Source organism: Parambassis ranga, chromosome 1 (assembly GCF_900634625.1).
Source record: "Parambassis ranga chromosome 1, fParRan2.1, whole genome shotgun sequence".
Lineage (NCBI taxonomy): Eukaryota > Metazoa > Chordata > Actinopteri > Ambassidae > Parambassis > Parambassis ranga.
This window is the reverse complement of record NC_041022.1, coordinates 2,316,260-2,332,931: the sequence shown is the minus strand read 5'-3', so window position 1 is coordinate 2,332,931 and position 16,672 is coordinate 2,316,260. Positions and strand designations below refer to the sequence as shown.

The 16,672-nt window shown below is 44.5% G+C and overlaps 1 protein-coding gene across 3 annotated transcripts; it reads left to right on the top strand.

The window, feature by feature from the left end:
* The first annotated feature begins 31 nt into the window (after positions 1-31).
* On the top strand, positions 32-15,935 carry LOC114432229 (high affinity choline transporter 1-like). Of its 3 annotated transcripts, none has more exons than XM_028400112.1 (10): positions 32-56; positions 3,494-3,611; positions 7,516-7,709; positions 7,785-7,898; positions 8,703-8,858; positions 11,537-11,685; positions 12,550-12,693; positions 12,889-13,042; positions 13,133-13,350; positions 13,630-15,935. In XM_028400112.1, the coding sequence occupies exons 3-10, from the start codon at positions 7,526-7,528 to the stop codon at positions 14,167-14,169; spliced, it is 1,659 nt and encodes a 552-aa protein (XP_028255913.1). In that variant the 5' UTR covers positions 32-56; positions 3,494-3,611; positions 7,516-7,525; the 3' UTR covers positions 14,170-15,935. The 3 variants fall into 3 exon arrangements, with proteins under 3 accessions (XP_028255913.1, XP_028255930.1, XP_028255922.1); XM_028400129.1 differs by lacking the exon at positions 32-56 and adding an exon at positions 3,301-3,394; XM_028400121.1 differs by lacking the exon at positions 32-56 and having other exon boundaries at positions 3,413-3,611.
* Positions 15,936-16,672: the final 737 nt, after the last annotated feature.

The following is a 16,672-nucleotide window of genomic DNA, read 5'->3' as shown; positions in this document are numbered from 1 at the left end:
CGGGTAACCTGCTATGCTGCTGCCTTCGTCCTGATTGGAGCTGTGCGCCTCCACAGGTGGGAAATACTGAATGTGTAATAATACACACACTGTGGCTGTGCGGCGATAGAAAAGTATTTCCTGCTTCTCTTATGGCCTCTGCACACAACCAAGAGCTGATGTGTGAAATGCAGAATACTCCCACTCTGCATCATCTTCATCATCATTATCATCATCATCAGGTTCCCTGCGGATTGTCTAATGACAAACTGAATGTTGTTGTTATTTGATCCAATGCCAAAAAACAAAACAAAAGCATGATGGTGCTGTTATTAAGTTATTTTACAACCTTCACTGTACGTTGTTTTTTTTAAGCTCCATTTAAATCCATATTATGGCAAGAACTCTCAACTCAGTAAAGACACACAGCAGTCCATCATTACTTCAAGACATGAAGGTCAGGCAGCCCGGAAACTTTTAAGGACTTTAAAAAAAATAGAATAAAATACTTTAAATGTTTTCTTACTCTGCTGCAGAGGATCAGTTCATTAGAGTCACCAGCCTCAGAGACCGCATACTATGCTCAATACTGTCCACAAATGGAGGAGGCACAAGAAACAAAGAGAGAAGAGAATACAATAGAAAATACTTTATTCATCCCAAGCTGGGAAATTTCACTGTTGCAGCAGCAAAATACAGTCACTCAAGCAAACCAAAGCATAAAAATATCCCTCTAACGGTAAAGATTAAACAGTATCAACATTATTTACAGCAAGATAAATATAAACACAGGTGCAGCAGCAAAAGTGTGGAGTTTGTAGTGCAGGTATACATATAGTCTAAATCGGATTGGGCAATTTGGTATAAAGATATGAAATGATACAAGAACAACAGTGTGCAATTTCAAAGTAAGAAAAATCTAAACCTTGTACAGAACCTTGTGCAGGACCTGTCCCCTTACAGCAGTGAGTCTGTGTTATCTGTGTTGTACAGTCTTACAGCATGAGGCAGGACAGATTTCCTGTAGCGTTCTGTGTGACAGTGAAGCTGTCTGAGCCTTTTGGAAAAGGTGCTCTGCTGTCTGTCCAGTACAGGGAGGAGAGGGTGGTCCATGATGGATCACAGTTTGTTCAGTGTCCTCCTCTCCACCACTGCTTCAAATGTCTCTTGTCTGCAGCCAATGACAGAGCCAGATGCTGTTCCCTTCTTCCTGAAGTCAATAAAACATCTGTTCCTACAAGAGGCACCTTGTTCACTTGTCTATCAACAGTTTGACATGTCTCAGAGCTCAATCTGTGACCAAGATTTCAACTGAAGCTAACATGCTAACCACCTAGCCATGGGCTGTACTCCTGTGTAATACCACCTGGAACCACTAGAGGGCCATGTGAGCCAGTGTAGCTTGTCTGCCATCAGTCTAACAAAGGATGAGGGATTTAGTGTAGAACTCGTCCAACAACCAGCCTGAATGATGAGCTGAGCAGAGTTTTAATTTTTAATTCGTTTTTAATTCGTTAATCTGCAGCAGACGGCCTCACTCTGCTGTGATTTTTAACAGATAACTGATTCTCAGAAACAGCCCATAATGTCGTAATGGTGAGAGTGTGCCGACAGTAAGGATCAGGTCAGGGATACCCCGCTGGCTTGAATGAATAAGTGTCTGAGCTGCTGAGTTATTTGGTGGCATGTGCAGGGTGGAGCTTGGGTCGGCAGGAGGCCGTCACCGCATGCCTCCCACACGGACAGATGAGCATCTATAGAGCCTCAAAAGGCAGATCAGTCTAAATATGGGTCCATCTATTTTAAGACTTTATGGGCCCGTGTCATAAATTTAGAGGCACGTCCCTGACACTCATTCTGTCTTTGTGATAGGTGTAGTGTGGGGAGGTTACTGTGACTGCTGCCCTGGATTCAGACATAGTTGTCAAACGTTTATCTGCTGACACTTGGATGGAGAAGAGCCGCTAATGACAGTTGGGAAAAGGTTGAAATATCGCCACGAGCAGCCTGACACATGCACAGCTTCAGCTGGTGTTATGTCACAGACAGAGGTCCCCCTGAAGGTCTTGTTATCCAAGAGCTAATCCCCCCTTTAAGGGGAGCACGACGAGGTATGTGTGCCTGTAGATGTCCTCTGTCAGAGGGCTCCTCACTCAGAGCCCTGCAGAATGAATTTATTTCATTTATTTGATTACCTTCCTCTCAAAGTTGGGTTCTTTGTACAACACACAAAGATTCCAATCTGAAAAATAAAGGTGTAGACGAGCTACACAAACAGTTGGCTCAGAGCAGAGGTGGGCGGGTGTTTGGACAGAATAGCAGTGATGTGGCTTCATTTATGAGTCCTGGTGGCGTCTCCTTTAAACGTGCCAGCGTCTACATGCAAGGGAGATATTTAGGCTTCGTTGTTGGGCTGAATACTTTCAACACCAAACAGGAAGTGGCTGTAAATTAATTAAAACATGAGTCTAAAACCTGGCAGGCCATGACACGCAGTCACAAAGAGGTCTGTGAGAAATCCCAGCTGTTTTATGTTCAAGCTCACTAGTACTTTAAGGTCTCATGATCTGGATCTACATGGTGGTCTTGGGTAGTCGGGATCCTGTACGTCGAAGGCAACAGTAAGGCTGGATGGACATGTGTGTTTTTGACTCTCCTGCTAAGTACGTGAAATAAATCTTTTTTTATTACGACCTCACTGAATGCATGATGCACTAGAACTGTGAACAAGCAAAGCTTTGTGGAAGTCCTGGGCAAGGACTGCACCCACCCACACTCACACAGCAATAAAACTGTAGAAAAAACCATACAGGGGCAGCTTGGAGGGGGGGCGGGGTCTGTGTGAGGACCCCAGATTTACCACTAACATTCTAAGAATGGCTTGTTGGACACATTTTTAGGGTTGGGTAGTCTCATGATTTACAAAATCTTTGTATAAGAAGCTTTTTGAACGCGGCCCTCGCTGGCTGTACAGTTGCTGTGAAACGCAGCAGGTTGGTGAGACACATTACGATGCGCTGAATCATTTCTGGTCAGGTCTCATGATTGTTGTTGTTGATAGTGAGTTTACAGCCAGTGCAAGTTCAAAAAGGAGTAAGTTAATAGGAGTGAGGGGGAAGGGGGGGGGGCAAAGGAAGAGTGTGTGTGTGTGTGTGTGTGTGTGTGTGTGTGTGTGTGTGTGTGTGTGCGTGTGTGTGTGTGTGTGTGTATTGGGTGGTGTTAACGAGCTTATCATGAGCAGCAGGAGCTGCCAGTGCCACCCCCCCTTTACTCATCCTCATGTGGACTAAAGTCTGCCCCCCACCCCTGAATTCTGAGCACAGCTAATTGGCTGCAGACAGGAGCACCGAGGCCACATCCAATCAGGTGGAAGGAGTGGCAGCCTGCATCTCCTCGGTCTGACCCCTCCCACCCCGTGAGCTTAAAACCAGAGGAAGCCTGACTGTTGATTCTACAGGCTTCCATCAGCTCTGACTTCTTCTTCTTCTTCTCCTACTTTGTTTGCTCCGGGCAGCCTCTCACGTCTGTGGACGAGTGTGGGATGAATTTCCCTCCTTCCTGGACTCAGTTTATCACGTGGTCTGAGCTCTGAACAGCCTTTGATCGTCACTAAGAACTGGCTCTGACTGCAGGTATGTACCCAGACAGGATTACATTATTGATGTTTCCCTGTGCTCGGCTGTTGGTTCTTTTTGGAAACGTTTGTGCACAGTTTGTGAAAAAAATAAAAAAAGTAATTTGGACTTTGTCAAGTTCACTGAGTGATAGTGCATGTCTGTCTTGACACAGCAGTGAGGAGGAGCCCCTCTGGCTCTTTTAGGTTTTCGTCTTCTGCCCTCTGTTGTTGTTTTCTGTATAAGCTTCTGATAAGCTGTAACTTTCCACTGCAAACGGAGAAGTGTCTGAGCGTCTGAGGCCCAGGCTGTGGTCAGGCTGTGGTCAGGCTGTGGTCAGGCTGTGGGTTTCTGTTTTACCAGACTGATAGTTCGTGATAAAGACTGTGTTCATGGTCCCTAATGTGTCCACATGGTGATGCTGTCATTTATTCTTCCATAATAACTGTCTGTTTTTTTGTTTTAAATAATTTGACCTCTGCCTTTTAAAACCTGTTCCCATCACCTCACCCCCGACTCATTATCACACAAGCACCTCCCTTAAATAATAATATTGATAATAAGAAAGACATTTCCCTCACCTTGCCCTCCTCCTCCTCCTCCTCCTCTTCATCTCTTACCCATTTGTTGCATTTTCTTGTCAGTGAATAGGTGGTGAAAGATGCTGTTATGTGTCTGTAATCCAACACCTGATTTAAATGTTTGCTAGTTTGAAGAGAGGGACGATGATGAGACAAACACAGAGCAGGCAGAAGATCCGGTGTGAACGGAAAAGTACTGAGAGGCGGAGTGTGTGTGAGAGAGAGAGAGAGATTCATAGAAAGCAGCTGTTCCTGAGCCAAGCTGTGTGTCTGCACCTGTATGAGAGGACTCCATGTGGGGAGATGCAGAGATTCTGTGTGGGCGCTGGTTGGTTGAAGATATGTGTGTGTGTGTGTGTGCGCCTGTGTGTGTGCGCCTGTGTGCCTGCTCTTTCCACAATAGTTACAATAAATGACACACAACTTCTTAAAATGCCGAATAAACAGAAACAGAATTATTTTACTTATTTTACAGCACGCACATGAACTCCAGGACACTCTGAGATCATAGTTTATTCCTCGTTGACATAATTTGGCCCCGAGCCTGATCTAAGGCTGCCAAAAATCCAAAAGTGGAGGTGTAGGTGTGGGTGGTGGTATGAGGCTTTAATTAGGGTTAACTTATGGTTACATTTAGGTATTAGAGCTTCTTGGTTAGGTTTAGAAAAATATCCTGTTTGGGTTAAAAAATATAAATATTTAGTTTTTAATGAGCTGCCCGTTCTCATCAGGGAAACGTAAGAGCAGGTCGATGCATCCAGTGCCATGCTAGCTGTGAAAATGGATTACCACCAAACTGCAGTCCGTCTCTGAACCTAAAATAAAGGGGACATGACTCCCCAGCTGTCCCCAGCGGTTATGACCCACTCCCACCCTTCCCCTACATCCTTCCGGTCTTTTTTTGGTGGATTTTACACCTCACACATCGGCTCCCATGGTACCTTTTCATAATAAAGCATTGTGTTGTGTAGTTTTATGGAGAGATAATAACACATATGCAGTTTGATGACATCGTTTGAAGTTACTTTTTTTCCTCCTGTAGGACGTGTGCATTAAATTAGTGAGATTTTGGGGGTTTCAGGTGAACTTTTTGTGAGTGTGTGTGTGGAGGTTTGTGATGTTTTAAGTTGCCCCACAAAGGGAGGAACCAAAAAAAAAAGTTGCACTGCAAAGCTCTCTCCACCTCATGTAGCACCAGGCTCATCGTCAAGCAATGATCATGGACTGACTGCAACAAGCACCTGCCTGTTTCGTACTCCTGCAGGAAGAGCAGTGGAAAGTTACCAGGTGCCGAGTTGGTAAAATGCGGAAGCAACAATGTCTTGATGCTGATATCAGCTCTCAGGGCATTTGTTCAAGTGCTTGTTACAGCAGGACGATGGCAGCTTTCTTTAAACCCTGTGTGTGTGTGTGTGTGTGTGTGTGTGTCTCTCTGCTTCTGTGAGATAAGTGTGTTTATCCAGCTGATAGTGCTGGCAGGATGTGTGTGGTGGGCAATTTGGAGACGGGAGACTTAATGTTTGAGTGTTCAGTACCACACAGACAGAACTCACATGGAGCGGTGCACCTGAGCCGGCTTGTAGTCACCTCAGTGGGCTTCACAGATGGGGGGACGGTCTAGTAGATACAATCTGTCAGGTGGATCAATCAAAGCTGTTGCAGTGACGTGTGGTTTCATTTCTTTCTGAAGGCTGCAGTAGATTCAAAGCAGACGCACAAATTAAGCTTTAGTGAGCATCCAGGTCACCACAACCTCCTGAGTGAAGATGGCCTGGATGACTGATCTTCTTCAACAACTTCAGTCACAGTATATTCATTAAAAATTATTTTTTGTTTTATAATAAAGTTTCCAGATCCACAGTGTTCACAGATCACAGCTCTCTGCTACCAGCTGCCTTGTATTATTCCTAGAAAGCTGTCGACCATTTTTCTTCCATTTTTGGATTTTGGAGAATTTACCAAGTACACATTGATCCTAATCTTTATGGTGTCACTTCTGCAGCCTGTTGGGTATGTGCCTCAGGTTTTATTGGCACTTTCTGTCATGAGCAGCCTACAGCGCACAGGAGTTAAATAATAATGAAGAAAAAGGCAAAACGGTGTGTGGCAAGTGATGAAATGAGAGATATCATGGGTGGTTCTTCCAGCTCTGGAATGGGTAGATTGATGTGTGTCACTATGGAGCCTCTCCTGGCCTCTCCTGGCCTGTGAAATGTCTTGCATACTGTTGCAAGACAGAAAAGAGGAGGTGGGGGCACTGAAATACTCTGGACTGTGAGGATGAAAACACACCTGTATACGGCAGATTTTACACTGCCCATTAACAAAAACAGCGGATACCATCAATGGGCTGCACTCGGTGAGAACCGTCAGTCAGTGCTGTGGCAGTTTTAGCCTCTTTTAGCTAGTTTTGGTGCTGTTGTACATCATGATGAGGATCCTCAAGTCATGCAGGTCATTTTCATTTAAAGGGTTGAAGTGAGACAAGTGGACACAGACAGTCCAACACAGAGACATTTAGTCAAAGTCAGCTTTATTGTCAAAACTGTGCTGGACATACAGAGAGTGGACCAGCTCTCTGTCACAGTCAGGACAGTGTCGCAAGAAGACGTTCAAGTAAAAGAGCATTTCTTGGACTTTCTTGTGGCAGAGCAGTCAACAGGAGAACATTTGTCATGGCCTATACTGCACATGTCATTTTTTTGGTCATTGTTTCTTTAATACTTTCTAAGTATTTTGAATGTGCAATTGCTTTATTTAAATACAAGAATGTCCAAGACAAAGCTATTAAGTTTATTATATTGGTTATGTTAGGGCCGGGCCTGCCCGTCAGCCATGGTTTCTGACTGGCTGGAATGCTGACAGTCCTGCTTTGTGTTACATCTTTAATACATTTGGTGATGTATGCATGTGTTATGTATTTAGAGCTATTGTGGGGTGAACAAACATTTGGCTTTCTATAAAACCACTTTATTTGTAATGTAGTCAAAATAAAAACATAAAGTGTTTGGACTAAGATTAAGAAAAGAGTAAGAAAACCTCTATTTGTCCCACAATGGGGAAATATACATTTGTTATTATTTATTTAAAGCACACACTCACACCCTGCATATAAGCATTATGGCTATAAAGTATATCATATCGTCAGAACCATCTTGAGTTTGTGTAAACCTGCCTCCCTCCTCCTTGCCTTACTTCACCCTGCAGTCTTACAAACATTTATTCACACTCGATATAAATGAAAATGTGTTTTTTTTGTCTGATTTTTAGACTGATACATGAACCATTGTCGGCATGTTGCAGCTTTGATCCTCATGTTTCTTTGTTCTGTCTCTCATCAGGAAGTGCAGGATGGCTCTGAATGTACCGGGTCTGGCCGTCATGGCGGTGTTCTACCTGGTGATCTTAGGCACGGGCATCTGGGCGTCCATGCGTTCCAGGAAGAAGGAGAAAACATGCTCCGGGGACGGCATGGAAATGACTCTGCTTGCAGGACGCAACATCAGCTTTATAGTGGGCATCTTCACGCTCACTGGTAACAGCAGCCAGTTGATGAAGATCTTTTGATCTTTGCGGCTCACTTCTCATTTTTAAGTTTCTTTCTCTGCAGCTACATGGGTGGGTGGAGGCTTCATCCTCGGTATAGCTGAGGCAACATATAACCCGACACTAGGTGCAGTGTGGGCGCTCATGCCCGTGCCCTACGTCCTGACCTTCTTCTTGGGTAAGCAGCACCAGTGACCAAGAGATGTACGACCCACTATAGACTATAGAAATCCTGTTTTTGGGGTCTCGAGCACGAGTAAAAGGCACGTGCTGATTGGACATCTATAGGATTCAGAGCCAAATTTAATTGGATGCAACTGTGGCAGTGAAGCTGATTCTAATGGTGACTTAAAGAGACACAGGAGCAGGAGTGTGGACTGTACTTTAGCTTTGTTTTGTGTGCTTTATTTCCAGTGGGATAATGACATGAGTACTAGCTGAGCAACAGTGTCATTAGGCAGCAACAAGCCTCTATAAGATTACACAACCAGGAACACATGAGCACATTTGAGAGATCCTTGGGCTGATCTGCAGACTTTCTGCAGTGAAGGCATCTGTAGCAGGTGAAGCCACTGCCTTCTGCAGTGTGTTGATCACTGCTGCAGCTCCCTTAACCCTCCTCCAGCACAGCCCCTCTACGCACTAATAAAAGTGTTGCTCATGATAAAAATAGCACCATGAGAAATCAGTTTAGGATTGTAACTTGAGGCAACAGGTGCAAAGAGACGAGTTCACCCAGAGACCTGAATTCACCCAACTGACTGACCCATCTGCATGGTGTCCATTGTTGGCCAGGTGGACCCCTGAGTTCAGCTGAATGTGTTTACTGTGTTATGAGTAAACACATCGTTTTTGCAGTTGTTCTCTTGCCTTCCTGCTCTTCCCTTTCTCTCGTTTGGGGCTTTTAAATGACAGAAATGTGAAATCTGACAGCATCCATGAAAACAATCAGCACTGATCGTCCTCCTCGTCCTCCTTCCAGGGGGCTTTTTCTTTGCCAAGCCAATGAGAGAGAACAAGTACGTGACGATGATGGACCCTTTCCAGCAGAAGTATGGCAACGTCCTGAGCAGCGCGCTGATCTTTCCTGCACTGGTGGCCGACCTGCTGTGGGTGGCGCGCACACTTGTCAGCCTGGGTAAGTTACGTCACACTGAAATGATCAGGGTACCAACACACAAGTAGAAAAACAGCTCGAAGTGGGATGGTGCTGTTTGATAGTTGTATTTGTAGAACTTAGGCACCATACTTTCTCTTCAAGCTAATATAATCCGCCGTGTAAAGATAAATTGTTTATAAAGTGGCTTAGCTAAGTGTCATTTGCTCTATACAAAAACTTCTTATTGCATGCTGAAGCAATAAAGATGCACAAAGCTGGGCTGTCTTGGGCATCAGTCACTAAAAATAACTAACTGCAGCTGTGGATTATTATTGTTATTACTGTTTTACATGTGGATTATTATTGTGAATTGCTTGGACAACAGAGGGCTTAGGTGAAGATTAGAGCGGCTCCTTCATGTTTATATTATCATTCTGCCGTTGTTTGTGTATGTGATGATATAATTGTGTGTGTATACATGTGTGTAGAACGTGCACAGATGAATACAGGTGTGCATGTGCTTGGCTGTGTGTGTGTGTGGATAATGTTTACCTGTGTGTGTGTGTGGATAATGTTTACCTGTGTGTGTGTGTGTGTGGATAATGTTTACCTGTGTGTGTTTTTAACGCTGCTTTCTCTTCCAGTGTTATTTGAAAAGCCTGTTGATTGTGAGGTAATCAATTATTCAAACCAGATTCAGTGTCATGAGAGAACATTAATTCATAGTTTGTGGCGAGGCACTGACTGACTGACTGACTGACTGGGTTTAAATGTTACATGATGCATTATAGAGAAGCAGTGAAATCCACTGGCTCCACAAAACGACTGGAGAGTTTATTACTATTAAACCAATACAGAACCAGGGGGACCCCTCACTTCTCAGTAAAACCTCCTGTGGTTGTTTGCTGCGACAGTTATGCTGGACGTGCGCTCTGCGTCACTCACACACAGAAACACTTGATACTCCAGAGAGTACAACAAGCATTTGACCCACCAGGGCGTTGTTAGTAGTAGTATGTAGTATGTGTAGTATAACTGACTTCATGGTCTGCTCACGTGAGGATTTAAGTTATATAAACACACCATCCATGCTCTGTTAGCATAGCATCAACAGCATACGCACTTACATTTCTGCCAGGAAGGAATCAGGAAGTGTGTGTGTGTGTGCGTGTGTGTGCGTGTGTGTGCGTGTGTGTGCGTGTGCGCGCACATGTGAATAGATTTTGTAAATGGCGCAAGGATCTCAAAACAACACAAGGGAGTTATTCAGCTTCTGTCCATCCCTGCTGCTGAACATTAATCCCCAGTGGATTCTCATTCCACCTTTCCTCTTCCTAAATTTAGCAGAGAGAGTCGGGAGGGGGGGTTCAGCTCAGCATCAGGGATATAACACGATATCTGGAAAACAGACCACCCAGGAATTATTTACGATGCAGTGATTATGGTGCGTCATGTCCCACCATAAAGAGCCACAGCAGAGACGCCACAGAGGAACCCGTAACGTCCAGATCAGGTCCCACAGTGAGATGGAGTTCAGGTCGCACAGGCTGTCAGGATGCATCTCAGCAGCTCCTGGTTGGATTCTGCTTAACTGGAGATATTCAGGCAGTACAAAGCAAAACAAAATGCATAACTTCTGTCTCGTCTCTCTCTGCACTGTCAACTACCAATTAAAAGTAAAATGCCAAAAAGAATTCCTTAATAAATGATTACAGATCAGTTCATTTTCAAGTCGTGGCCATTTTAGGCTTTTATTTTGACATCTCTCCAACTTCCTGTCTCTACACTGTTCCTTTCTTCAGATAAAACAAGTGCTTATTTGTACTGAGCATGTGCAATAAACATTGTTTGGGAAAACAAATGAATTATGTATAACACATTTGCCTTGTGGCAACTTTTATAAGCAGATTAACTGATTATTGCACATGCTCAGTGAGGACCAGATGCATTTTCATACCTAGTGTGAACACTTTTTTCATTTTAACACACACACACACACACACACACTGATTAAAGCACTATGCTTAACAAGGTGATGGGAGGACAGAAAGGGCTGGTTTAAAAGTGGAGGGGGTGAAAGGTCAGGTGAGTGGTGATCTGACGCTTCTCTGTTTAAGGGCTTTGTTGTGGTGTGGCTGCGGCTGGGGGGACCCTGGCCATGTGGCAGAAGAGACGGTGAAGGTAGTGATGTTTTGCTTGCCTTGTTTCAGTAACACAATGTATTTTTTTTTATTCACTTATAATTGTTTTGTACACTTGAAGACACTTCTCTTCAGCTTCTTCTTCTTTTTTTTTCTTAATTAAAAAGATTAAACGGGTCATAATTCACTCCAGAGGGTGATCAAAGGAATAATCACAATCACAATCAATAGGCTGCTTCAGTTTCTCTAGGGTTCTGTTCTTATTTTGTCATTATTTATGTTGGCTTGTTGCTTCACATTAAGCTTTAGGATTATTTTTTTATCATCCATAGTCACCAATGTTAAGTTTAACCCCATGAAATGACTACAGTGTGTAATCTGAGTGTAAAAACTGCATTTTGGTGCAGAGCATATTATTAAGAGTGGATGCATGTACATGTGTGTGTCTGTGGAGAGACTGAGAACTAACAATAACTATAATAATACAAAAACAATGATAGTAAGCAGCCATAGCAGAGACATGTGGACCATTCTTTGTCAGTCCTGCGACGCTCACCTCCTGCTGTGTTGTTCCAGGTGGGACTATGAGCGTGATCCTGGACCTGCCCTACGCTTACTCCATCATCATCTCCTCAGTGGTGGCCATAGTCTACACTCTGCTGGGGGGGCTCTACTCTGTGGCCTACACAGACATCATCCAGCTCATCTTCATCTTTGTCAGCCTGGTATGTGAAGGTCCTCTGACACAGTCAGGGCAGGTGGGATCGTTCAGAGCTGCGGTCCAGCATGTGTCCTATCAGATGATGGATGGAAGAATATGGAGGGGTAACATCTCCCTGCTGAGCCCAACAAGCTGCTTACATTACCTGCTAAATTAAAACATGTTCCAGATTCATGAGCTTATTTGGAACTTCACTTATTCTGGTTTCAAAATGGCTGCCATTCATACAAGTTAACACGATAGCTGACGTGGCAACTGGCCAGATATCTGATATGAATATTGTTCCAGAAGGGCCTAAGAGGTACAGTTTGTACCTGCACAGGTGAGGGTTATGCTCCCTGTGCAGCCTCAGTTGCTGTTCTTATTATGCTCCAGTCCACCTGGAGTCCGTGTCCCATATGTATCCACCAGTTTGTTGCCTTGGGACATGTCACATGTTGTTGCATGTACAAAAATGACATTTTTTAACAATCTTGCAAGCCTGTGTTTATGAGAGGCACTGTTTTACTCAAAGGCCGCATCAAAAATGTCGGCTCCTGCAAACTTTAGTATTTTTCATAATAATCTCCCCAGCAGATCCATTTAATAGCTGTTTTGGAGCTTGCTTTGGATCGTCCTCCATTTTCCCAGGCTTCCTGTCTGTGTTGATGTTTATATCTTATGACCCACATTAGCTAATGGAGATAATTTAAAGCACTTTCCAGAACAGCAAATTGATGGTTTGGTGAGATTATTCATTTCAGCTCAGTCACAATGTGGCAGCGTGGAAGCTGGAATTATTTTCCCTCTCCCAGTGTCTGACTGAAAAAACGTCCCCCGCTGGGCCCATCATCAGATTAACCGTTTCCTTGTGTGTTTGTGTATACAGTGGGTGTGTGTTCCTTTCCTGTTGACCAACCCTCACTCATTGGACATCTCACTGACGGCATACAACGAGACCTTCCAGGCTCCCTGGGTTGGCACAGTGGAGCTGAACGAGGCTGGGAAGTGGTTCGACGACTTCATGCTGCTGGTGAGTTCTGTTGGGTGGAGATGTTGTGATACATGTGCGCTAAATGTAGACAGACACACAGCACTCCTGTCATGGAAGGGTCACTCATTAGATGAGCAAACAGCCGAGCTTCAACAGCATCATGACAGCACTGTTTTTGTGGCCCAGTTTTGCCGTACATCCTGTCATCATGTCTGAACTGTGTGTTTGTGCCAGGCTCTGGGTGGATTGGCCTACCAGGCGTTCTACCAAAGGATCCTGTCCTCCTCATCTTACATCCAGGCTCAGGTGACTTGCTTCGCCTCCGCAGCCTTCTGCCTGGTGCTGGGTATCCCCTCTGTGCTGGTCGGGGCGGTGGCTGCATCCACAGGTACAACCTCCTGACTTCTCTTCTGAGTTTCACCAATCTCAGCTCTGAATTGACTTGATTCCTTTGACTGATTCATCTCCGTCCTTCCAGACTGGAACTCAACCAGCTATGGGTTACCCACACCTTATGAGCGTGACCAGGCGGGATCGATCCTCCCCATCGTTCTGCAGTACCTCACACCACCTTACGTCTCCATCATCGGCATCGGAGCCGTAGCTGCCGCCGTCATGTCCTCCATGGACTCCGCCCTGCTGTCCTCAGCTTCGTTGTTCTCCTCAAACATCTACAAGAACATCATCAGGAAACAGGTGAGAAACTTGGACCAGGATGTCCTTAATAAAGATCAAGACATGCAAGACCTTCATTTAAAACCAGCCAATAATGGTTTAGCAGCTCTCGCACCTCATCGGCACATGTTAATACACAAAGAATACACAAATGGCCACAGGAGGAGGTTTTGGTGCTTTGTTTCTTAGCCCCAGAGTTGCTGTTTCAGCCTCATAGATCCAACAATCCTGTGTGTGTGTGAGAGAGAGGCCATTACATTGATCACATCCATACATTTGTCTTTATTGTCCCTCCATCAGGCATCCGACTGGGAGATGCAGTGGGTGATCCGAATCTCCGTGGTGGTGGTTGGTCTGGCAGGCACCGCCCTCACCTTTCTGGACAGCAGTGTCCTGGTGTTCTGGCTCGTCGGGGTGGACATGTCCTACACCATTATGTTCCCCCAGTTGGTCTGCGTCCTCTTCTTCAAGGTGTCTAATGGCTACGGAGCCACTGTGGGCTACATGACGGGAATCATCATGAGGGTTCTGAGCGGCGAGCCCCTCATCGGCCTCCCGCCTGCCATCAGGTTTCCCGGCTGTCGGCTGGACGCCGAAGGGAAGCTCACCCAGTTCTTCCCCTTCCGCACCGCCATCATGATCATCTCGCTCCTGTCCATCCTGCTGTTTTCATGGCTGGCGTCCATCATTTTCAACAAGGGCCTGCTGTCCGAGAAGTGGGACGTGTATAAGATCAAACAAAGGCAGAAACCAATAGTCAGAGATTTGGACAAGAGGACCAACTCTGATAATGAGGACGCCTCCGCAGCCAAGCAGCTGCTGAACACCACCAGCTGTTGAGGAGGCACGCAAGGAGGAAAGGGAAGATGGGCACTGGCTAGAGGCAGACACGTTTGTTTGTCCGCTGGTAGCAAACAAGTCACTAGCCTCTATGAGATGATTCCCCAGGAAACCTGGAATGAAATGTTACTAATGTTTTAATAGATCAATTTTACTCAGTTACTACAGTACATTTCAGTACATTTGTACAGATACATATATTTTTTCACAAATTGAAACAAAAAAAACATAAAGACACAAAACTGACTTCCTCCCAGAGGAACAACCACAAAAAAAGGATCTTTCCTCAGAGACTTGGGTCGCATAGGACAGCATGGCGAGGAAAACATGGCGGAGCGCAGCACTGAGCCTGTGAATGGGCTCCACAACAAAGACGTGCTCACCAAAGATCAAAGCCTGGGTGCATTTTATTTGATTCTTATCTTCTTGCTAGCTAATATTCATTAGCAGTGCAAGAAGTCATTATCATGAGTCAACAGATATATTGAGGTAACATCATTGAAATGATCCATGCCAAGATGGCGGCTTCTGTCTTGTACACCAATGTGACTTATTAAAAGAGAAAATCTGTATGCAAGGAGAGCAGGATTTTCTAAAATGCATTTTCCTCCAGCCTTCAAATACTTTCAGACACCAGCATGTTTTGTTGTTTAACCGCCGGCAGGTACAGATGAATGTCTTGTGTTTTTATTTGCAGTGCTGGTGACAAACTACACTATATTACCAAAAGTATTTGCTGAGGTCAGACGCTGATGTTGGACATGAAGGCCTGGCTCACAGTCTCTAATTCATCCCAAAGGTGTTCTGTCTGGTTGAGGTCAGGACTTTGTGCAGTCCAGTCAAGCTCCTCCACACCAAACTGGCTCATCCATGTCATTATGGACCTTGCTTTGTGCACTCATGTGCAGTCATGTTCCCACAGAGTTGGAAGCATGGACTTGTCCACAATCTCTCAGTATGCTGAAGCATTCTCTACACACTGTTCTTGAGCTAATCTGAAGGCTACATGAATTTTGGCGGTCTGTAGCGATTGACTCAGTGATTGAGGTTGGGGACCTCTGCACACTGTGCGCCTCAGCATCCGCTGACCCTGCTCTGTCCTTTTACATGGCCGACCACTTTGTGGGAGTGGCTGTCGTTCCACTTTGTTATAATGCCACTGAATATGGAATATTTAGTATTGAGGAAATTTCACTGAGCTGAGAGCGGCCCATGCTTTCACAAATGATTGTAGAAGCAGTCTGCATGCCTAGGTGCTTGTTTTGATACACCTGTGCCATGGAAGGGATTGGAACACCTGTGTCAATTACTTGGATGGCTGAGTGAATACCTTTTGTAAAATAATGTATCTAAGACCTTTAAAATAATACACCTGGTGTTTTTTATTTACAGAGGAGCAGGGTGAGCCCCTCTGCTGCCTGCCTGACATCATTTTCCTCCTCACCCATTCCTGCTTTTCCTCTCCGTCCACCCAGTGTGAGACAGGTGTCGTTCTTTTTATGTCATTTTGTGCTGTTTTTTGTTGATATTGTAGCAGCGCTTTAGTTTACAGTGGGATCATTTCCTTTTTTTGGTGAAAATGTTTACAGCTACGATTCTGAAACCTTTCACAGCAGCACAGATGCTCTTCCCTCATTAATCAGATTATTTTTTGCATTGCAAAACTCTTACAAAAGTCTTACGGTGTGGCCGGGCGTGGCCTCAAAGTTTGACCATTTCAGAGGAAACAGGAAGTCGCTATAACTTCTGTGTTTTCTGTCCGATCTGTACGAAATGTCACATGTATGATCAGAGTCTTACCCTAAACACATCTATACAACAATATTGAGGATTTGAAAGAGTGCCACCTACTGGCTACACAAGTGTTCTCTACTTCCTCCTGTTTCCCGCCTCTGTGATGACCTTCTCCTCCCTGATTGTTTCCACCTGTGTCTTGTCTCCCTCCTCTTCTTAAGTCCTGTGCTTCCCTTTGTCCTCGTCGGATCATTGTTCATCTTACCTGCGTTGTGGTTTACTTGTCGTCATGTCCTCCCTGTCTTTTCGTCCTCCAGTTCCTCTTTTTGGATTATTCATGTTTAGGTGTGTTATTTATTTCTTTGTTTTATTTTTGTTCTTTGGTCATTGTCCTTTCTCAGTCTTAGCTTAGTTTCTTGCCTTTTGATGTAGTTTGTGTTGTATTTAGTCCTCGGCTTTTGAATAAATCTCACCCTTTGTTATACTTAGAATTTTTTCCTGCATTTGGGTCCTCCTTTAACACCACACATAACCACACAACATATTCTTTCATTTGTTTTTAGTTTATTTTGTTGTGCTTTTATATGTTGTAGTACAACAATCAAGTAAGGACCTATATGAATACAGTCTTTGTAAGGATCACCAAGAAGATTGTTGGTAGAAGAGGTAGAATCCTGATAGGTCACTCCGGATGTACTTTACTCTTGAGAAGAAGTTCTTAATCCTCTTTAATGTTGCTCTTCTGCATTTAACTGTTGTCAAAGTTATG